This window comes from Trachurus japonicus, chromosome 7 (assembly GCF_045865225.1).
Source record: "Trachurus japonicus isolate A0001 chromosome 7, Traja_1.0".
NCBI classification, from domain to species: domain Eukaryota; kingdom Metazoa; phylum Chordata; class Actinopteri; order Carangiformes; family Carangidae; genus Trachurus; species Trachurus japonicus.
The window spans coordinates 8,074,424-8,097,762 of NC_140913.1; the positions used below are offsets into that span (position 1 = coordinate 8,074,424).

At 42.1% G+C, this 23,339-nt stretch overlaps 1 protein-coding gene across 1 annotated transcript in view; it reads left to right on the forward strand.

Moving 5' to 3' along the window:
* Positions 1 to 19,489, forward strand: part of plagl2 (pleiomorphic adenoma gene-like 2) — a 44,837-nt gene extending 25,348 nt beyond the window's left edge. Inside the window, exons 2-4 of the mRNA XM_085781056.1 lie at positions 14,573 to 14,749; positions 14,845 to 15,348; positions 16,205 to 19,489. Of these exons, the coding sequence (XP_085637182.1) occupies positions 15,008 to 15,348; positions 16,205 to 17,675 (1,812 nt within the window). The 5' untranslated portion in view covers positions 14,573 to 14,749; positions 14,845 to 15,007 and the 3' untranslated portion in view covers positions 17,676 to 19,489. The remainder of the gene's footprint in view (positions 1 to 14,572; positions 14,750 to 14,844; positions 15,349 to 16,204) is intronic.
* Positions 19,490 to 23,339: the final 3,850 nt, after the last annotated feature.

Consider the following 23,339-nt stretch of genomic DNA (forward strand, 5'->3'; position numbering starts at 1 on the left):
CAGGTTGGTACTACTATTTATCAATATTAAAGATCCCATATACTGTATATAGTCAGATTTCAATGCCTATCTTCATTATAAAACAAGTCAGGCTCTATATTAATACTGTGAAAGTATCAAACCCTCAGCCCACAAAGAAATGCACACAGTCTGTATTCAGAAACTGAGCATTAAAACCAGCAATCAGGGTTTCTGTAATGTTGTGATGTCACAACAAAGCAGCTCCCAGCATTGCCCCAAGCCCCGCCCACCTGGACCCACAATCCAACCTTGCAGGATTTAGTATGATTTCTTGTATACTTGTATTTAGTCAATCAGAAAACAGACAGAGTATATTCTCAGAGCCTCCTCTCTACTGATTGGCTCACTGACCTGTTGTTACTATGGTTTTTGGAGTTTAAAATTGCAAATATATCTTGTAATGTATCAAAATTTCAGATAAATAAAAATAAACACAGGCTTAGCTGATTGTTGCCTACTTACCAACAGTTTTATTTGAATAAAGTTCTTGAAGGCTTTTGAGTTTCATATTTGGTTTTTATATGTTAAAAATCAACACATTATAACACGTTGTAACAGTCTCAATTTTGAAGCCCCTCGCACAGAAGAACCAGTGAATATACTGGATGTGTAGCGTATGAGATAATGATACAAGATTTAGCGTGGTAACACACTTGCACACACACATACACATACACACACTGTATAATTTGTGTCCACAGCCTCAACATGTTGATGATGATAGCGGTCGGTTAGAGATTTATCTGAAAACAAGCACCCCCCAACAATTAGCCTCAGGAGAAAGAGACGCCCTGTTGATCTTTGTTTGCGGAGCCAGTAAATTTTCTAATTAGTCTCCGCCAAACCCCAACCATCGTTAAAGGAAGGACGTGTGTTCCCCAGATGTGTCTGTCCCAAACCGATGGTACAAGAGAGAAGACGAAAGACAGAGCTGAGGATGATACTGAGGATAATAAAGTCAGCCATGGTGATGATGATGATGAAACTATTTTGCCTTCATGCTAACATGACATGACACTTTGATGTGGTTCATGTTTGTGGGAGATGTCCCACAGTGTGTGCCAGCATTTACACACACACATACACACTGGAAGACTTGAAACTAGACTGCTTATTTTGATAGGTGCCTCCCAAACGCGTGCCGTCTGTGGCGACCACAGTAGGAGAGTGAGGAAGGGAAGCAGCCAGAGAAAAAGAGGGAAAGATGAGGCTCCTAATGAGCACAGGCTGATTTCTCAGTGTTTGAACTGGCACATGGGACGAGAGAAGAAAAAGGAGAAGGAGAAGGAGAAGGGGTGAGGAGATGAGAGAGGCAGCAGAAGCGCTGGAAGGGAGGAGCAGGGTGATGGATGGAAGAAGCAGAGGAATAAAAAGAGTGAAAGAGTCTGTGAAGCAAAGGGAAGATGAAGGTGTGTGTATGTTTGGGTGGCGGTCCCAGTTGACCTCATGTTCTGAGCTTATTTAAACAGCAATTAATGGGCCCTGAGGCAATTTGTTGAATCAGCGTTTCATCTTTGATCGACTGAACTTTGAATTTTTCCAATTTTATTTGCGTAAAACTGCAGTTATGACTAATATTCTTCAATATCTGTGTTGGACAGCAACAGCAGCCTTGTTATGACTGACTGACATAGTTCCACCATTGGTTGGCTGAACCTCACGTCGTTGATCCTGGTGTAAACAAAGTGTTATCATTTTAGATTTGAACTGCTGCTGGATTTAGAGACTTGGAGACTCAGAAGAACCAGCAGTCCTGCCCTCTCTCTGTGTGAACAACAAAGACTTTCTGTCTCTTCTAACTCTAAGTGATGAAATAATGAGGTATATCTGAAATCACAGCGCAGTCTTTGTCTCTAACTGGTGTGTTTGGTCATTTTATTGTGGTTACTAAAAAGAAATCTGGATTTTAGCAGCAGCTTTGAAATGGTTTGAAAGTTAACATGAAGTCTAAGGTCTCATATCGGTCACAACTTGATATTGTTCTGTTTGTTTCTGTTTCTGTTTGTGTTGTGAGGCTATATAAATAGAAAAACGTGTGAATATAACAGCTTTACTACAGCACTGTAAGTACATGTGTATTCTATAAAGAAGAGGGGTCTAGCTAGATACCTGTTACCTTGTGATTTTAAGTCATCAAATGAGTAACACTGGGGCTGGCAAACTTATTCTGGCTATAACAAAAGACTGTGGTTTAGGGTATGCAATGTTACATGTGTGTATGTTCTTATATATTAAATATTTCATTTGGTTGGAGTGGAGATTTGCAGGCCTGTGGATCATGTGGGAAAGTAAAGGCTAGGTCTTATTTACACGTGTATGTTTGTGTGTGTGTGTGGCCTGCAGTCTCACTAACAAGAGTCATCCAGTTTCCCAGTGTCAAATAGGCAGAGTGGACTCAGTGTCACCTCCAACAACCTGACTGACCCTGCTTCCTTCTCAGCAGCTCAACACACACATAACATAACACACACACACACACACACACTGAGTCCAACAAGTAATGCTTGTTCAAATGTATTTGTAGTGTTACTTAATCTCTTACCGTCATACTGTGTGTTTTTGTCTTACAGAACAAACATTTGTGTGTTGACAGTTTTACAAGATTAACTAGTGATACCATGGCGGATGCCTTTGGCTACACCATCAATGTGTTCCTCTGTTGTGCTGCAGATGGATGACTGATGCTTATTGGCTGTCACTGTAGAATCTCAGTAGATGGTTTTGTTTTCGAAGAAGTTCGTAGACAGCCCTTGAGCATATTGCGGATGTGTGTCTCTTTCTAGTTGAGCTGTTGTGTCATAGGTTCATTTTAATGTATTTGAATGATGTGGTTGGTTAGAGATCAGCATCTGTTACTCTGGATTCTTTTTACTTCTCTTCATGAAATTCACTCGGTGAGGCTGGTTTTATTTTTTCTGCGGTCAAATGCATTTTTGACATCATGTCAGGTTCTCAGTGGACGTTGTTATACATAACGTCATGTCCAGCCCAATGTTTTAAATCCCAAAACATGATTGCAGTAGTCCAACATTTATGTAAGTGACATCAGGTCATTTTTCAGTTTGTAAACCTGTGATTGATAAATGCTGGATTATTTGAACATGTGTATTCTTCAGCCTGGACCTTCATCCAGTTGCTCTCTGGATTGAGAGACGTATTCAATGTAACACTTGTAAACCCTGTCTGTGTTTGGAGAAGATTTGACTGAGCCGATTGGCTGTCATTAGTAAAATATTATGCAGACTCTGCTTTTACTCTACCATAAAGACTTTTTTTTTCTGTTATCGGCTTTTGGAAATGCAGGGATGTGTCCATGAAAGTTTGTACAAATGCAGAGACTGCTTGCCGAAAAACTGCCCCTGAAGGCAGCGAGCATCAGTGGTTTCACATGAATTTACCTCGAAAACAACTCTGTCTCATAACGTTCTGTTATTATCTCATAGCGTGGTGAATGTGCAGGTTACAACTTGTCCACCAGAGCGTTTTGGAGTTGTTGGATTGTGTATTTGATGAGTTTGATGAGGAAAACCAAGAAATCCCATTAGCCTCCATAGCGTAGCTCTGAGCAGCTCGCGGCTCTGCTCTGCCGTTCTAAAAATAGCTTGCACCGACAATTAAAGGTAATGAACCTACTGCTAAAACTATAGGCATTATGGCAATAAGCCAATTTGCCAAAATGTTGAACTATCCCTTTAATCTCACTTCTCATCATCTGGTGAGAATTGTAATTTGTTCATTAATAATAATACTTGCAGAATGAATTCCCATCAGCCTCAGCTGTACTTTGTGTGTAATGCTCAGCAATGGGCAGATGTTAGCATGCTAACAAGCTACAGATAGTGAACCTGGTAAATGTTACCTATTGACAATTGACATGTAAGCATGTTTTTATGTGCATTTACAATTTGCACATGTAGACCTGTGTTTATGTTTATAGACCTGTGATGAAAAAGTTCAGAAATATTGTTAAAAGTGTCTCAGAGAAAATCTTGGTGGAATCTGAACAAAGGTGGAGTTATATGGGCCATTTGGGAGAGAGTCGCTCTACTCATATCGTCTGGTCTCATATTTATGTATGATGTTTGGAGGTTCCAGTCCCATTTTAACATAACATTGTTTCTCTTTCTGGAAATGTCAGAAATTCTTATCGTGCTGTGTGCGTTTTGATCAAACCTTTTGAGTATGTGGTTGTTAAATCGAATTGCGGTCCTGCGTAATCGGCTGGAAAATGTACATTTAGATTTGTAAAACAGTGGCCGTTAAAGGAAACGTGGAGGAAATTCTTCTCAGGGTGTTCGCAGCAGGACAGAGTCAGGAGAAGTGTAGGCAGTGCAGTGGTGAAGGTGTTCCTCGGTGACAGTTAGATGAGCCCTGCCTTCTTCCCCCACAGACAGACCACAGCCTGGGCTATCTTTAGCCAGGACACCAGGGCAGTGGTGCTGGGTTTTTGGCCACATCCCGGCCCCGATGTGCCTGGGACTAACTGCCGGGATGGGTGATGGTTTGGCATGGCAGAGCTCGACAGGCTGGGGGGAGGGGGAGTGTGGCGGTGGCGGTGTGGACTCTTCCTCTCTTCCTCCACCCCCCCTTTCTATGCATTGAGCTTCACCCTGGGTCAGAAAATACAAGCAGGAGAGGAACTGAAACCTGGGGGGGAGGAGGAGGAGGAGGAGGGAGGAAGGATGGAGTGAATGAGAGAGGGGGGGGGCACTGTTGAAATAGAGGAGGGCTTTGAGCTGTGTTGGTACTACAGACTCAGGGGCTGATTTACTAAAGGTTTGCGTGTGTAAAAAACATGTGCAAACTCGACTGCACGCACAAACACATGTTGAAGCTGATCTACTAACCTGCTGCACCGAGGATTGCGTCTCTCAAACGGGCAAAATAACACGCGCAATCCATTTAGCACGTTTGTCTTGATAAACATGCAAACATGGGCGTTGGAGCCAGAACTAGGGGTGTAACGGTACACAAAAGTCACGGTTCGGTACGTACCTCGGTTTGGGGGTCACGGTTCGGTACGGTTTCGGTACAACAGACACTAATTGAATAGAAATAAATAGAATATGAAATAAAACAAGTGCATTAGAAGTGTTATAATACCATTCATTCATTCTAAAGGAAAAAAACTTGCACTTGACAACTGGAAACTAATATAAAAAAAAAAAAAACAAGAAACTAACATCACTGTTAGTTTACACAGTTAATTTACCTGCCAGTTGCTTTGGTGATGTTTTTGGTCCTGTCATGTCAAGAGGTTTAAAAGCAGCAGGATAAGTTACACACAACTTGTCTTCTTCCTCGCACCAGTGATTGACATATCACGGTGATGCCGTCTTAGTATATGTGTTAACGTGTTTGATGCGTTTCGCAGCGACGCAGCGCGCATCCGTGAAATATTGCTGACAGACTTTGTCCGGTGGACCAGTTGCAAGCTGCTACAGTGTATGGTCGCGAGCCGTCACCATCGCCATCGCCGTTATGTTTCACTGAGAAACCACACGGGGACATAAATGAAGCAGGCAGCTCTCCTCCTCTAACTTCACGCTCATCACTTCTCTTCTTCGTCTGTTATGGCGGTTGTGGCAGCTTCGAGGCTCATTACCACCACCTAGATTGGAGTAGATGCAAATAGATTTATTTAGCGCACACAATGTGATTAACCAAACCTGAAACAGATTGCGGTGGCAGTTTCTGTGTCTTTATTTAGCACATTTGAAAGGCAAGTCTTAACTGGCACAGCTTTGCGCAAATGTTTGCAGTTATTGATTTAATACCTGCCAGGGCAAAAGTTCTTCTATCTCTATTCCTCATGTCTGGGTCATTCTAGCAAACTGTAGCAGTTTTTCAGGTGTGTTAAAAGTTCTTTAAGCGCTGTTATGCACGATTCTTCTCCAGGTCGCTCCTCTGCTCTCCTCTCCTCCCTCTCCAGTACCTGGCTGCTCGGCTCTGGGATCAGGACTGAGGGACGTCACCGCTGCCTTCACCCCGTTTTTGATCCCTCTGGTCAGAACGTTTAGATCCGAGTGTGGCCTGAGTGTCCCACCTGAGTTCTCTATTAATCCATCTGGTCAAATTTCATTCTGTCTTTGCAGCCATCCAGCTACTAGTCCACATAACGCATTGCTCTGCAATTCACCACCATGCCGCTTTAGGGGGGTGTGGCTGTGTATTTTTGTGGTTCATGCATTCAGCGACCTCCAGCCCCGTGTTCTTGGAGATTTCTTGCCAGGAGTTATTTGCCATTTGCCAGTCTTTGTAGCGCTTCGAGTTGTACAGATGGTCGTACTTCCTGACCTCTTCGATAATTCGCTCTTCTACTTGGTCTATTGTTGTACAAAAACGCTCGTACCGCTCCAAAAAAACTTTTAAAATGGCGATGTGGCAGGAAGAAGGACCGGAGTAAGCAACTGCCGGAAATTACGTTCTGAGCAGACCAATCACAGCCCTTGCAGTTTGTGTCACTGCAACGCGTAGTTAGGATGTTTTGGAGGTGCACGTACAGCGTAGGGGTCCATGTCCACGGTGTCGGTACACCATCAACATGACACGAAACCATAAACTACCCTTTACTTTTAGTAGATCACCTGTTTTGCCAGCGCTAACCAAACACGTAAAGTTTTACCAAAATGCAAAATTTAGCGCCCCTTATCTGAGATCTTAGTAAATCAGGCCCTCAGAGCACAACTGTCTGTCAGCCTGCTGCATTTCCTACGTTAAAGATAATGAAATCATCCTGTCACTTTAATCATGGAGCCTTCGTTCCTTCACCCTGTTGCTAAGATCAAATTATTGCACCTGGACATATTTGCGTTGAGTTTGTAAAGATAGTCTGCTTTAATAAAATGAAGTTCAGGATTTTGAAACTATATGCGTACAGTACAAACAGTTCTAATTCATTGATTAGTTGTTTGTTTGGCGTAAAATTATGTTTAAAAACGCTTAATATTCTTCTTTCCTTCATCTCTTTTTTTCTATGTAGCACCATAGTTTATTTGGCACCGGGTTTAGATCTGTTGATTGAACAAAACAAGAAATGCAAAGGGCCTTTTTTTTTCTTAGTCTTTTAGTATTTGATTTATCATTTACCACAAAGAGTTGCATCCCTATTTGACAGTTAATAATAAGAGCATGCAACCAATTAAAAAGCTCCTTTAATGGACAATCCTGTTTATTTGCAGGTTGGTCTTTCCTGCAGTCACATCTGAGTTTCCAGACCCATAATTTTGAAATATGAAAGAAAACAGAGAAAAGCATGAAATCCTCACATTTGAGAAACGACATTTTTCATTTGAACAATCAAACTTGTAGTTTTAAACAATAACTTATTTTAACTTCCCTGTAAATGCTCTGTACCCAGTGAAGAAATGGTTATGATTCATTCTGTTAATATGCTGCCATTTTATTTGTTAATTATCAATTGTCACCAGTGTGTATTTTGTTTGTGTTTAAAAAGATGATTTATTGTTCAATTAACTAGTTTTCCATCAAAAATACGAACAAACATTTGAGGAAATTTTGATTTAGCGTTTTCTAGCGGATAACTAATGTTCATTATTCATCGATAAGGAAAAGATGTCAGCTGCAGCCCTTTTAGAAAATGTATTCATTATTTTTGTTTCATTATTTATTTAATGTTATTATTTGTACTCTCCACGTCATATTTTGTCTTTGTTGCCATAGTGACCTGGTATAAGATGTAATGTCCTACAATCTCAGTCCGACTGAAAACACCAAAGAAGTTGATGAAATTAGTTGGAAATGTTTTTGGACTCTGAAGTCAGTTGATGGCGGCCATGCTGCCTTCATCTGCCACGGCTTCCAGTTCTGGTCAATGTGTTTAGTAAAGCATGACCTGCCCCTCCTCACCCCCACCCCCACCCCCACCCCCACCCGCCCTCATCTCTCTCTGGAGTCACTTGACTGGTGCAGAGACCCCAGACTCCACCACTGCAAATGACTCCTGTTTTCCCTCCCTTTTCCCCCCTCTTCCCTTTATCCTTCTCTCGTTTGTTTTGCCTCTTCTTTTGCCCTTGAGGTTGAAAAAAGGTGGAAATCTGAGCAGGTTTCATAGCGACCATGTGTTTCATCTTCATTGTCAGGCGTTATATTTATCAACCTCGATTCAACCTGTATTGTAAATCTCTGTTTCAAGATAGGCTGCACTAACAGTGAATCACAGATACAAGACAGAAATCCAAACCAAGCAGAAAAAAGTGTATAAAATCAAAAATATAAGTTCTTAAGAACAATTTAAATGTTACATGAAAGCAGCCCCAAAAGGGTCTACAACTATAAGAACACCATTGATGAAAAAAAGTATTCAGTACAGTGATATAATTTAATAAAACCAAGAAATAAATAATAGCCAGATGTTTTATACCATCATGTAGTAACATGTGCACTACGGACAAATCTGGACTCACAATGTGTTTACATTAAAACATGTATCAGGATTTTGACATTAATGATCCAGGTTGTTTGTTGTTCACACACAACACTACTGCACATGTGTCGTGTCATCAATAATCACTTTTTATGGTTTAGTTCAAATGTTTATGCGACATGTTTGTGCGCCTCCCCACACTGCTTCGCCCCCCGCCCCGTGACTGCGGCTGTTGTCACCTAAGCTCCGGACGATGAACTCACCGTCTATATTTAGTTTGTTCATATAGTTAAAGTCAAGAAGCTTTTGTAGCCTCAGCGTGCTGCCATGCTTCGGCCCAGCAGCGTTGTGCCGTCAGCCGCCAACGGAGAATCTGACAAACCCCGAAAAAAAACAACAACCCCTTTTCACATGTTCCTGTGTGTGTGTGTGTGTGTGTGTGTGTGGCTGCGGCAGGCAGTGAAGGGGTTAATACCAGTCACTCAGCATGCGGGCAGGCAGGCAGTGCAGAGGCTGACCTCTGACCTCTCAGGAAAGGAATGTGGAAGCTCTTTCATCCAGGACAGAAACCAAAGACACCCGGGCGGTTGGAAAGTGGCGGTTCAATTCTGCTTTCAACGTTTTTGATTAGGGGAAGTAAGCAGAGGTTCCATGTGAATGTGCTGTGGAGTGTTTGTGTCGTACAGCGGCATCTGCCATTTTGGAGCGAAGTTCCATCCTGCAGCAGAGTGTTTGGTACTTTGTGATCACTGCAGTGAGGGTGAAGTGTGATTAGTGGTTGGAAATGGCTGCAGTTGTGCTGTTTGTGCTGGCGGAAAACCTCGGTTATGAGGGCGCACTGTGTGCTCTGACCCGCAGCCTAACTACCTGTACGATGTGTTTGTAGTTATGTAACAGATAGGATGGTCATTACATATTTACATTATTATTTTCATTAGCAATTTCTAGATAACTTAATCCTTCTAAAAAAAATAGCGGAAAACACTTTCAAAGTTCCCAGAGTTGCTTAATTTCCAGATAAACTATTAAACAGACAGAATTATCACATCTGTCACATCAGACAAAGTTGTTTATTCTCACTTTGTAGGTCGAAGGCTGAGATGTGAAACTTGTCGGACCGACCACCGATCAATTAATCACTAATTGTTTCACATCTACGGACTTTACTTTCCCCATAATCAGATCATAATTGACCAAAGTGCACAACTCCATTACCCGAGTCACACCGTAGATACTCCTGGTCAAATGTTACTCCAGTACAGGTAAAAGTCCAATTTTTGCTTTTTAAAAGCTGAAGTACTGCACTTGCTTTTAAAAAAAAAAAAAGTTAATAATTCGTTTTATGTTTCAGAATTGTTGTATTGGGCCACATTTACAAAATCTAATAATTGAATTAATTGGCTTTTTAATCTAGACAACCGGCAGATTAAACAACCTGTACAATATAATACCAAGACTAGAGACAGCCATAAAAATAATAAGCAAATCAACAAAAGGAGCCAAAGTACTTATATTTTTTTAAGCAATGATTAAGTTAAGTTGTGATGAACAAAAATGTAATTTCTTTATTTCTAAAATACTGAAAAAAATATACTAAAGTGTACAACTCTGTTAATCGTTAGATAATATTTAGTATGTTTACATGATCTCTAGCACTGACATTCTTACTTGTGTCATTAATGCATTTTCTTATTGAAGTTTTGAGCTAATCTGAACTGAGCTATCTGTCATTGTTTTATATGTTAAATCTCAGAATGAGGAAACTGTGGCTTTGTTTAATGCCTAGAGTTGGACAGTAAAACAAATAGAGGTGTATGATCTAACAGGATTATGTGTGATGACTTTGATGATGTGTTTGTCTTTAACTTGTTTAAAAAAAAAATCTTGTGCATCCTCTCGGCTTTTATAGGACAAAACCTGGCTCATAACCTGACACATAAATGCAACATTTTCAGGAAACAGGAAGCACTGATTGTCCTGTATCACCTGATTGGCACAGAAATTCCAAGTGTGCGTCGCTGTCATCTGATCGCTGTTCTTCCTCTACTGCTTCAGACAGACAGCACCGTGGCTCCCCTTGGTCTATCCAAAAAACAAGAAAATTATCTAAACGAGTATTATTCTAAATATCATTATTGTTGTTGTTATTACTATTATTATCTACATGCTCCCTTGTTTGCTGCTGTGAGACCAGTGTTTACATCTGGAGAAGTTCATACTCCAACTAATGGCAGCTGCAGACTGATGGTGATGGAATAACTGTACAAACAGTGGGGGAACTGAGGGGTTTGTGTGTGTGTGTGTGTGTGTGTGTGTGTGTGTGTGGTGTGTGTGTGTGTGTGTGTGGTGTGTGTGTGTGTGTGTGTGTGTGTGTGTGTGTGTGTGTGTGTGTGTGTGTGTGTGTGTGTGTGTGTGGATGGGGGTGGGGGCATATGAGAGAAACTTCAGCTGCAGTTTCATGGGTTCATTTATACATAATAAGGGACACAGTAGCGTGTGAAGTGAACTGCAGTGACACATGCAACAAAGATGCTGGAAAGACATGTAATGATGAGATGTGTAAGTTGTAGCTGATAGAAGATCAAAACCTTCCTGGCTGGTCCGATGAACACTTTTAATGTTTTGTTTTTTTGTTTAGCCTCTGTCTTAGTGTCTGTCCCACATTCATCACCTGTGTGTGTTTATCTGAGGTGTTTAAAAGCTTAAGAAGATATATTTGTGTGTACATTTGAGCTCCGATTGGCTGGAAGTCTGAGTGATTGATTACATATAGATTTCAGGTGAACACTTACACCTGACTAAATACATGCTCTTTGATTAGATGGTGGGTCCATGTATGGCTGAGAGTGTCAACTGCTTTGTTGTGACATCACAAAGTTACACAAGTCCTGACGGCTCGTTTTAAGGCTCAGTTTCTGAATATAGGCTGTGTGCAGTTCTCAGTGGGCTGAAGCTTTGATACTTTCACAGTGGTAATATACAACTTAGACCTGTTTTATCATTTTAAAAAAAGACACGAAAATCTCACTTTGTAGGCTACGTTATGGGATCTTTAATATACTTCTTTTTTTAGAATAACTATACGGCACTTTATCTGTTATCTGTGTACGTTTTAGCCCTGTGTAAACATACTGATGTCGCATTGGTCAGAATGAGTCACATGGGTCAGTTCAGGCCTGTGTGAAGTTGCCGCTCCACATGGTCTGTCATGTCTCCTTTGTGTTCAACCTCCATTTGGTTTATTTCTGTAACTTGACTGTGTTGATTCTTTTCATTGTACTGTATCTGCCTGTCTGTGTGCGTGCCTTTGTGTGTGTGTTTGAGCATGCCGGCTTGGGGGGGGAGTGTGTGTGTGTGTGTGTGTGTGTGTGTAAATGATGTTGCATTCGGCGTGACCAGAACTCTGTGTGTTGTATGTGCTGTTGTGTGCGGAGGAGAGAGGCAGGGGCAACACGGCATGGTTCAGGCCAGGAATGTGCGATGTGGGTAGGCTGTACAATAGAGCCGGGCTCCCTGAGGGTGGTCAATGGGACGGGTGTCACCCCCCTGTACCCTCCCCGCTGGGTGATGACCACCACACAACGCTACAGCTGTCAGGTCCTCTTAACCACCACTAAATACACATACATTATGAGAACAAAGACACACGTATGCACATGTACACACCGAGACGTACGTGAGCTCGGAGGCGCACATGTGATAGAGCGGAGAAGAAATTACATGACCACACACACACACACACACACACACAAACTCTCATGCTTTAGCCATTTTCACCAACCTGTTGATCCTGCGTGTGTGCGTTAGGGGTGGGAATCTTTTACTATCTCACGATTGGATTTGATTCAGATTTTTGGGGCTACGATTCAATTCAAAATCGATTTCCGATTCAAAACGATTTGATTCATAATGATTTCTGCTTCAGTCTATCGGTGTGCAACGGATCCTCATGATCTACTCCAGTCTGCTTTGCAAGACAGAATGACTAAAGTGTCTTTTTTCACATTTATTGAGTTTTAAACATTTATCCATGCTTAGACGGAATTATTGAAACTGTTGCATAAAAGCAATATCACATATTGCTTAAGGAACAAAATTAAAGGTGCCTCTTTATTTTAAAAAAATAGTGCAGTTAAACATGCTGCCTTTTCAATTCTAAGGAAATGGAAGCCGACAGCCAGCAGATTTGTTTAATTTTTTTCTTTTTTTAAAATCGATTTTGGGACATTGTATATCGATTCTGAATCGTATTAAATGAGAATTGTGATTCTTGTGTGAATCGATGTTTTGGCACACCCCTAGTGTGCGTGTGTGTGTGCACCTACCGAACCTCTACGTAAACATGTAAAAATTAGAAGCATCTGCAAAAACAATCAGAGCAGATTCCGGCATGTTTGCTGTTTCTCTTAACTCATTGACCTCTCACACAGAAAGGATGCCATTACATTCGGTGAGTTTATGTATGTGCATGTGTGTCCGTGTGTGTGTGTCCGTGTGTGTGTGTGCATTCTGTCACATATGCCCACATGTGTTTACGGTGCTCATTTCACGTGACCGATGCTCTGAGTGCGGCTGACATTGCGATCAGTGTTGTGTCCGCTCAACCTTGGACTTAGCTGGTATGTTAGCCTGCAGGGGTCACGGGGGTCACTGAGGGTAAATAAGGGAATGCAGAGGGAGTTCAGCCGCTCGCCCAGAAAGAAACACAAGTTCAAATGGGTTGTGGTGGTTTATTTGAAATAAACAACTGCAAGCTACCAACTCTTGTGGTGAAGTTGCGTGTCCTTTCCCTGCGTTTGTCACAGTTTTCGCAGTTGTTGTCATTATTGTTATTGTTGAAGTGTGTGCAGTTGGGGTTGACGGGTGTAACTGGTTCTTGGAAGTGCGAGTTTTTGGCATCAAACTGCCCACCCCCGTCACCCCACACCCACCCACCCACCCCTCTCTCTCTCTCTCCCTCCCCTGGGGGTTGTGTGTGTTTCTGTGTTTTCCCAAGGATTACAGGAGCCTTATCCAGTTTCATAACAAGTACATACATGTACACAACGTACACACACACCCATAGACAGACACAAAGCTGGCTTTGTGCACCGCACTGTCATCTGAAGACACACATGATGAGAGATCAGCCTGTGTAATTACGTTCAGCCCTCACGTCTAGTTGTACAAGTAAAGGTATTGTGCGGCGACTGTGATTAAAAGAATCATCATTCACAAAACAGTTTTTTTGCTAATCGCCTGTAGTTCCTGTCACGTCGTCCGTCAGACTTGTCATTCAGCTCCCCCTAGTGAGCTCAGAGGAAACAGGCCTTTCAGGTTCACTTTGCAAATGGGTCATTACCATTCAAGTCAAGCTTGTTGCATTCTGTGAAGGGAGAGGTTTCACTTTTTGCTTTGAATTTAGAGTTCAAAGTATCTTTATTCATTCTTAAAGATAGACTGATTTGCAGTAGAATATAGAAAAAAGGTGATATCAAATATTAAAACATGGGAATTGACTCAAGGGCTCATAAAGACAAAAACAAAATGTCTCTGTTGAACTTTTTTTTGTTGTTGTTGTGCAAGCATCATGAGAGTCAAAACACAGTTTGATGTCAAGTCTAAAACCCAAGTATTTATACTTTGGTCAGCACAGTGGAGCAAAGTGGACTCTTTATACCGCTAATTATCATGATTCAATTCTGAGGTTTTGTTATTAAAGGGATAGTTCAACATTTTGGCAAATTGGCCCATTGCCATAATCCCTATAGTCATAGCAGTAGGTTCGTTACCTTTATTTGTTGGTGCAAGCTGTTTTTAGAACGGCGGAGCAGAGCGGCGAGCTGCTCAAAGCTACGCTATGTGCAGGTCACAACTTGTCCACGAGAGCGTTTTGGAGTTGTTGGATTGTGTATTTGATGAGTTTGATGAGGGAAACAAAGAAATCCCATTAGCCTCTGTCGCATAGCTCTGAGCAGCTTGGCTCAGCCGTTCTAAAAATAGCTTGCACCGACAAATAAAGGTAACAAACCTACTGCTTTGACTATAGGGATGTTGGCAATGGGCCAATTTGACAAGATGTTGAACTATCCCTTTAACATTAATATATTTTCTCAGAGCTTTTTCAATAAGAGACTGGAATTGCGTTTTAACAGTGTGTTTGTCGTGTTTGCTCTCTCCTTACAGGACAGTAAAGATGCAGAGCAGTATTTCCCACTCACCGCCAACCATAGCTGTTGGGACTGGGTGAGGAGGAGAGACCATAAGAGAGAAGGAGAGGAGAGACCGAAGCAGAGAGAGAGAGAGTTGGAGAGAGAGAAGGAAAGTGAAGAGACAAAAGAAGTTCTAGTAGGATTTTAACAGGTAAAAACGAGGCTGTTGAGCACCAGTGTGATCAATATGTTGGCCACAAACTTTAAAACAGTCTGTGTTAAAGTGTGTGCCTTCTACCACTACAGATTTTGGCGTACCTCCATGTCAGTGCTGGATCATCGGCCCTTCCTGTGAACCCCTCAGTTGCCTTCTTTCTCCATAAACCAAACCCTGCAACTTCCCACGTTGAGCCTGCAAGGCAGGGGAGCCACAAGTGAATTTTCATGGCAGCGGCACTCTAGGGCTGCCATGGCAGCTACTGCCGCCGATGCCTCACACCGTATTACCGCACTGACGCCGGAGGAAGAGGGACGACGGACTGCCGCCAAGCTGTTTGGGAGCGCCGCCCCGCTGCCACGGACAGAGAGAGAGAGAGAGCGAGAGAGGGGGAAAGAGAGAGAGAGAGAGAGGGAGGAGGAAGGAGGGGAGGTAGGGAGAGCGAGCGGGAACGAGTGTTTGGTGTGCGGGGCTCTTTTCGCCTCTCAGGAGAAGCTGCGGGTCCACGCCTTGAGTCACACAGGAGAGAAACCCTTCCACTGCTCACAGCCACACTGCCCCAAGGCCTTCAGCTCCAAATACAAGCTCTTCAGGTAGAAAGACGTGATAACTGTCACATCCTTTACATAAGCTGTGATGCTTTCTCAGATTCTCCAATGAGCCACTTTAGAAAGAATTTTAGGAAAAGGAAAGGATCTTAAGAAAGCAATAACTGATTGAATCTGTCTTTAAATGTCCTATGCTGTATGAAGGTAGATGTCCATGTCTTTTTTATATAAAGCAGGTCTGAGTTCTTTATTAATACTGTGAAATGATACTGTAAAATGAGACTGCAGCACTTCTGTAACTTTGTGATGTCATAGTGAAATACCCCAGGCCCGAGCTCGCTGAGAGTCTCTTTTCTTCTGATTGGCTTACTGAAGCCTTAAAGTGACAGATGTTTTTTGGCTCCTAAAATCAGATATTTAACTTTGATATATATCTTCTTTTTCCTTTCCAGCATTACACTTAACAAGGGGCCGAGAACACGGCTCCAACTGAACAATGATAATGTTGTTCAGTAGCTTCCCGCTGTGCAAATTAGCCAGTGTAGCTTGTTTACATTTGTCATATCAGATTTATCTTGTGAAAAGATATAAGTGTTCCCAGCTAGTTTGCTCTAAGTGGCTCTAAATTCAATCAGTGCAGGTCGTAAACTCATCAACATACAAGGATGTCTGGAATCTGGTGAGTCATAGGAAGTGGTTTTCGAAATCCATTTTGGGTCCTGACCACTGTGACTCATTTATGTATATGGACACAAAGGAATTCATGCCTCACTTTAGCATACACACTTCTGGCAGACTGAATAACGAACGTGCCAGAAACACAGGGAATGTCACTCCCCTAAGTCGCGCCTACAGTACTATTCATAATCTGTCTTTTTCCGTCTTCTCTTTCTCCCTGCAGGCATATGGCCACACACTCTCCACAGAAGACCCATCAGTGCTCATTCTGTGAGAAAATGTTCCACCGCAAAGATCACCTAAAAAACCACCTGCAGACCCATGACCCCAACAAGGAGGCCTTCAAGTGTGAAGAGTGTGGGAAGCACTACAACACCAAGCTGGGATACAAGCGTCATGTGGCCATGCACTCTGCCACGGCCGGCGATCTCACCTGTAAAGTGTGCATGCAGAGCTACGAGAGCACACCCATTCTCCTGGAGCACCTCAAGAGCCACTCCGGGAAGTCTTCGGGCGGCACCAAGGAGAAGAAGCACCCGTGCGACCACTGTGACCGACGTTTCTACACGCGGAAGGATGTGAGACGACACATGGTGGTCCACACGGGCCGAAAGGACTTCCTGTGCCAGTACTGCGCCCAGCGCTTCGGCAGGAAGGACCACCTGACGCGCCACGTGAAGAAGAGCCACTCCCAGGAGCTGCTGAAGATCAAGACGGAGCCTCCGGACATGTTGGGTCTTCTCGCCTCAGGATCCCCGCCTTGCTCTGTGAAGGAGGAGCTCAGCCCCATGATGTGCGGCATGGGTCCCAACAAAGACCCTATGATGGGCAAACCGTTCCCCAGTGGGGCCCCCTTTCCAATGGGCATGTACAACCCCCACCATCTCCAGGCCATGTCCAATACTGGGGTGGGTCACCCGCACCCGTCCCTGATGCCCAGCCCCTTGTCTGCAGCTATGGGCATGGGCTGTCACATGGAAACCCCTGGACCTCTTCACCCACACTCCCACCACCACCACCACCATCACCACCATCACCACCACCACCATTCCCCTCCACTGCCCCCCCACCACCAGCCACCGGCTCCCCAGCAGCAGCACCAGCCCCAGCCAGCCCCCAAATACCAGCTGGGATCTACCTCATACCTGCTGGACAAGCCCTTGAAAGTGGAGATGGAGAGCTTCCTCATGGATCTGCAGAGCGGCTTGCCAGGCCCGGTTCCCTCTGCAGAGCCCCACGCTGCTGCCTCGCCCCCCAAGGACGGACTGGAGCCCACCTCGGGCTTGACGGACGAGCTTTGCGGGGATCCCCTCCTGTCCAAGAGCCCTGCGGTGATCGCGGAGTCTCTGTGCGCTGCTAACATGGACTTCTCCCACCTGCTGGGCTTCCTGCCCCTCAACCTGCCCCCCTACAGCGCCCCCATGAGCACGGGAGGGCTGGTGATGGGCTACACCTCATCCGCAACCTCCTCCTCCTCCTCCTCCTCTTCCTCCTCATCTCTGCACGCTGCCGAGCCCCACGCCGCAGCAGCTGCGGTCGCCACGGCACCTCTTACCTCTTTGCAACCGCAACCTCAGGAGCAGCAGTGCTCCGGCGGGGGTCTGGGCCTCGGACCCCTGCACCCCCTCCCCCCGGTGTTCAGCTCCAGCCTTAGTACCACCACACTGCCTCGCTTCCACCAGGCCTTCCAGTGAGAGGGCCGGCCCCGGGCCCCAGGCCAGCCCAGCCAAGACAGCCTCCAAGCCAGCCTCAGCTCAGCATGGATACTTTTCGGGCTGTGGTTCTTTACAGAGCCTGATCAAAAAAAAAAAAAGTTGGAGAATTTAAAATAAATAAACACTTAGAAGCCTTAAATGAAAGCGCACAAAAGCTTTTGATTGAGCCTTAAAAGGAAATTAAACCCCTTTGAGCTAAAAGGAAAAGGTGAGAAAAGAAGTTGAAGCAGCTTTTATTTGGGCTTTTTCCTATCCTATAGTTATAATGATGTATTAACCCTTTTTTTTTTAAATTTCCATTTACTTCCCCTTTTATCCCCCTTCCATCCCCTATTTAGTAGTATAGAGGGCAGGATCAGTAGGCCAAAAGGCGTGGTACTGCGTACTTTCTAATGTAATAATTTAAAAAAGAAAAAAAATCAAATATAATTTTTAGTGAAGATTGTCTGTCTTGTTGTGACCCAGAAAAAATATAGTTTGAAGTGGATATTTTGTTTTTACTTTATTTTTATTTTCCAAATGTAAGAACATGGTAGAACGTGTCTCATCTTGAGTTTTGAACCACCCAACCGAATAACCTAAACTGCTATGAGTAGTCTGGAGAGGCGACAGATCAGTGAAGGAACAAAGAGAGATGAACCTTAACTCTAAATACCTCCTCATTAACAGCAAGGCTAGAGCCACAAAAGCGACCCTGCCTTAAAAAAAAGTGCTTTTGATTAAGAAAAACAAAAATAGATATAAGTCCCAGTTATTTTCTTTCAAGTGTAACTGATTTGCTCCTAGAGTTTTAATGAAAATGGCTCACTTAATGAAAAAAAACAAAAAACAGAGGCCTACGTCACCTCCGTTTACTGCCAAACACAAAGACCAGTCACACACAATGGCCACATATATTTTTAAAGAAAAGAAACAAAAGTGAAAGTGTATGAGTTGGTTGACAATTATGTATTAACATGCTGGCTTTTTTTTATTTTACTTTTCCTCAAGAGAAGCACTTTTTTGTAGCAGAAGGCACTTCATCTGTAGGAATCTCCTTCCTCGTGACTTCTAGAGGTTTTTACTGCCTGAGAAAGAGGCGTCCCAATTCAAGGGCAGCAACCTTCAGAGGACTTGGTCTATCTACGAAGGCGTGGCCCAGACTGAAACAAGAACGTCTGAGCTCCACAGGATTTTCGCTTTGCGTTATTAGTTGTTCTCGTCCTTACCACTGCGTCGCAAAGTGTAGCTTCTGTCACCTAGCAGCCTTGACAACGCATAACTTTCAGTCCTACGGCCCGTGGTTGTAACAGTTAAACTGCGCTGAAACCAATACTTACATCTAAGAAGTGTAGGTATTCATCCAACATGTTGTCGGTGTTGTTTGCTTTTGTTACTGGATCTTGGGATAAGTTGAACGACGGAAGATCCCGATCCTTTGAATCGGAACGGCCCAGTTGCCCCGCTGTGGCGCGATTGGTCTTCAAACGCGGCCTTTCGAAGGGCACCGCCCCTGAATTGGGACGCAGCTAGAGAGACTTTCTCCTCACTTGTAGTTCCTCACAAGTCCCAGAATCCACCTGGCTTCTCTTGTGGGGACTCCTCCTCTTCCTTGCTAACAGTTACCTTTAAAAGTGCCCATGATATTGACGTATCGCGGCTGTTACGTCAGCTGCCCGACATATCTAAAACATAGGCTCTATTTTTGGAATATAATACAGACACATCATCATTATGGTAATGATGAACCCCTGACATATGTGAATGGCAAAAAACAAAACAAAAAAATAACAAAAAAAAAACAAGAATTACAGTGACAGATGAGGAAAAATGTGTTAAAGAATGTTATTGCAGTGTACGAAATATCTCAAAAATGAATATTATAATTGCTTTTATCTCAGTAAGGTGTATTTTAGGTAGATGTATTAAAACTAAGTGATGATGTTTTTGATGTCTGGCAGGTTTACATTTGTGTGTATCTTGCATTTTTTTTTTTTTTTTTTTTTTGATCAAACAAATGGATGAAGTATTAGCTTTTTCCCTTAAGCTTTCTCTGTCATATCCAATCTTTACCTTACATGTACTTGAGTTAGTATAGTGGAATCAGAACTGTGGATGGGAAATATCTATAGAAGGCTGTTTAGTGGCTTAATAATCACGTAGGATTTGAACTAGATAGATTGTGTCATAGGGGATGCTGACATGGATAGCTTATGAATTTATGACAGTCTTCATCCAATGGAGTATGTACAGTAACCCCTTCGCTAGCCGGTTTCACTCCGAGCTCAGTGATTTTGGATGCCTTGGAGTGTAGAGCCTTTCTAACCATTCACCACCAGCCTATAAAAACCTGAGCCCAAAGTTAACCTAAGCCTCAAAGTGAAATAGGTGCTCGTTATCTAATGTTGTCTGTGGCATGACCAACAAACCTGGCAAAAATCCGTAACTTCACACGGGGCTGAGCTCGAGCATCGCACATCTGCGATAAGTTTGTGCGTAAATGTCGTTCCAGTCGTACAAGAAGACCTGTTCAACTTGGGGTTTTTAGCGATTATCATGTCACGAGCGAGCCCTTACCCACCATAAAATGTTGTGTAAAAAAAAAAAAAAAAAAAAATCGAACAAAGAAAAGAAAAGAAAAAACAGGAAAAACACAGCACATAAAAAATAAAAATAAAATACATATTGCTGCTTTTAGCTACGGTTGCTGATGGACGACAACTGTAGACCACTAGAACATTTCTTCTTTTTTTTTTTTTGTGTTTGTTTTGCAAGATGGACAGCGAGCTGAAAACATGCACAAACAGAACCGACAAAGTGTTCATCACCCCCCCACCCCCCACCGGCCCCAAACCCCCACCTGTACTCCCAGCTGCTTCTGTAGAGTCAAAGGAAAAGGGTCTGAAAATATGGCGATATCTGGAAGAACGCAGTCGCTGAATTCCCAGGCTTTGACATTCAAAGCACAGGGGGACACATGACTGACTGCACGACTTGGGGTATTGCTTTTAGTCATATATTTGTTTTGTTTGTTGTCATATGATATATTATTTTCTGTTTGTATAAAACAGGACCTCGAAAAACAACACAACACATCACCTCATTTTTATTTGTTTTATTTTTCTTACCAAAACCTGGGGAGAAGAAACTACATTTTTGCACAATGGCTTGTTACAAAATGCTACAAGTGTAATCCGATTTTTTATTTTATTTTATACTGTATGAATCCCCGATGATGAGCAGCTGTTAGCCCCTGTGTAAGACAGGTGAATACTCCCTTTGGAAGGCAGGAGCAGCTGAATATTCAGAATCAGCTAGCACTGATGTTGATAAAAAGCTTCCCCACAGTCTGACTGTTTAATCACAACCTCATAGCTAAAATCGTAGATTTTCTATTCTAAGTTCTGAACTAATTTGAAAGTTAATTTACACGTATTAGTCTGCCCCCTGGAAGGTCATTATTTCGATGATGACTCTTGGATAATGATCAAAAGTTTCATTGATCCTAAACAAATTAGCTTTTTGGCACCTTTCTGACAAGATATATTAAAAAAAAGAAACAAGAAACATGATTCAAATTTGATTTTTATTATGAACTTAAAAGAGTAGTTTTTAAGAAAAATCTCTTGGCTTAAGCCAGATTTGTAGCAATCAAATTGAGCATTTATATTTTTGTAACAAATATTCATTTAGCCCTAAAGAGAAAAAAAAGAGTTAAGAAAAAGCTTTTGGCGTGTATTAAGTTTGTCCTCCCTGGGTTTCTGTGAGCTAATCTGAATTCTAGCACTTTCAACCTTTAAAAAAAGAGTATTTTTTCTTTTAAAATTTCAGCTTATATGTCATGTTTTTAATTTTGTATTGATCCTGTACATGTATGTGCCATTAGTTTGATGTGTAGACTTTATCAACCTTTGTGTATTTCTCTTCTCCAAAAGAATAACAGTATTTTTGATAGACTTTTCACTAATATCCTTAAGAGCCCTCTGCCCCTTCTCCTTTGAAACTTTTTTTTTGTTTTTGGGTAACCAGCTTTGCCTTCTTTCTCATAAATTTATCTAATCAAACTCTACAGCCAAGTGCTTGAAGGGAACAGCAACAACATATCTGTTCCTCAAAGACAAGGGAAACAAATGTCAGCAGAGTATCAAGGCCACAATGGGCCAAAACTCAAGAATCCAGAGATGTTGTTGCAAGAATCACAATCATATCTTGATATTTTTTGGAGCTTGGAACATGTCCAATCCAGATTTCATAATATATGGTGATTGTAGTTTGAAATATCTTGGCAACTTCATCTCTGGATCCTGGGGTACTTTGCGCTGTGCAACCTGACCACAACCTGCCAATGAGATGTGGTCGCAACAAAGATCCACCTCCAGACCATTTTTAGACGATGTAACCGAACAAAAATGAAGCCAGGAGTGACTAAAATATAGCACTTAAAGCAGAACACAGCCATTGTCACTGGTTGTTTCTGCTAACAAGAGCCATTTCCAGCTATGATCACTGTGTGGATAATTCTGATGTGAGTAGGCACAGCTTTAAATTCATGTGGTGAAACGTAAATGCATCAAGTAGGCCCAAAATAAATAAATAAAATAAAATAAGAATATTTAAATGATGTGAAGATGTGAAAACTGGGGTATATCCATACCTGAAAAACACATACCCCTTTATTATGGAAGCCCATTAGAGGAAAAAAAAAAAGGTTCGGCTTACGTAATTGTGAAAAAATCAAGCCAGGATTATCAGATATCTAATCAAAATTATCACTCATTAAGACAATATTGTGAAATTCAAAGTGAAAATTCTTAATTTGGATTATTAACATGCCTTAAAAAAACATTGACATAGTATCAAAATGTGTCATTTTTGCACAAATTTCCATCAATTATTTTTCTTTTTCTTGGCAGAAATGATCTTCTGCACAGCTAGCTTAGATGAAAAGCTGAATCCTCCTCTCTGACCTCTGACAGTGATGTTGTTCTGTTCCTCGACTTGGCTGTAGATCCATTACCTCGACCTGCACCTACTAGGGATGCACTTATCCTCACCTTTTCCTCTTTACTAGTAGGTGCAGAACACAAAAAATTTAAGGGAATTTGTTCATCAGTTTAAGCCTGAAAAAACTGATTTGATGCTCTCTTTCTCCCTCTTTTTTTTTTTTTTTTTTGCTTTTAGTAAAAGAAAAACTGGGTACTGTCTGATGCAGGCAACATCCACATGTAGTTTTATATATTTCTAGCTTAATGTAAGTCTTGCATTCCAACCTCTTTGTGTATCTCGTTTAGTGACATAGCCCTTTATTTTTTATCACTTGCTATTACAGCCACCTCTGGAATAAAAAAGGTGAAAAAAGGTGAAAGAAAATAGAATATTTGCATTCACTTACACTATTTTATATAGCATGGAGTTTATCAACTACAGGGAGAATTATATAAATGATGTGCTTCGGGAGAAAGAAAGAAAATGAGAAGTCTTGCTTTTTTTTGTTACATATCTCACATGCAATCAGTTGCTGCAATGTAAAAGTGACAGATTTGTATATTGGTTGATCCAAAGAGATGATGAACACAACAACAGAACTATTGACTTATTGTACAGTACAGTGTATCTTTGAGTTGTCATGTGTTATGTTGAAATGATTAAAAGACAAACCAGCGG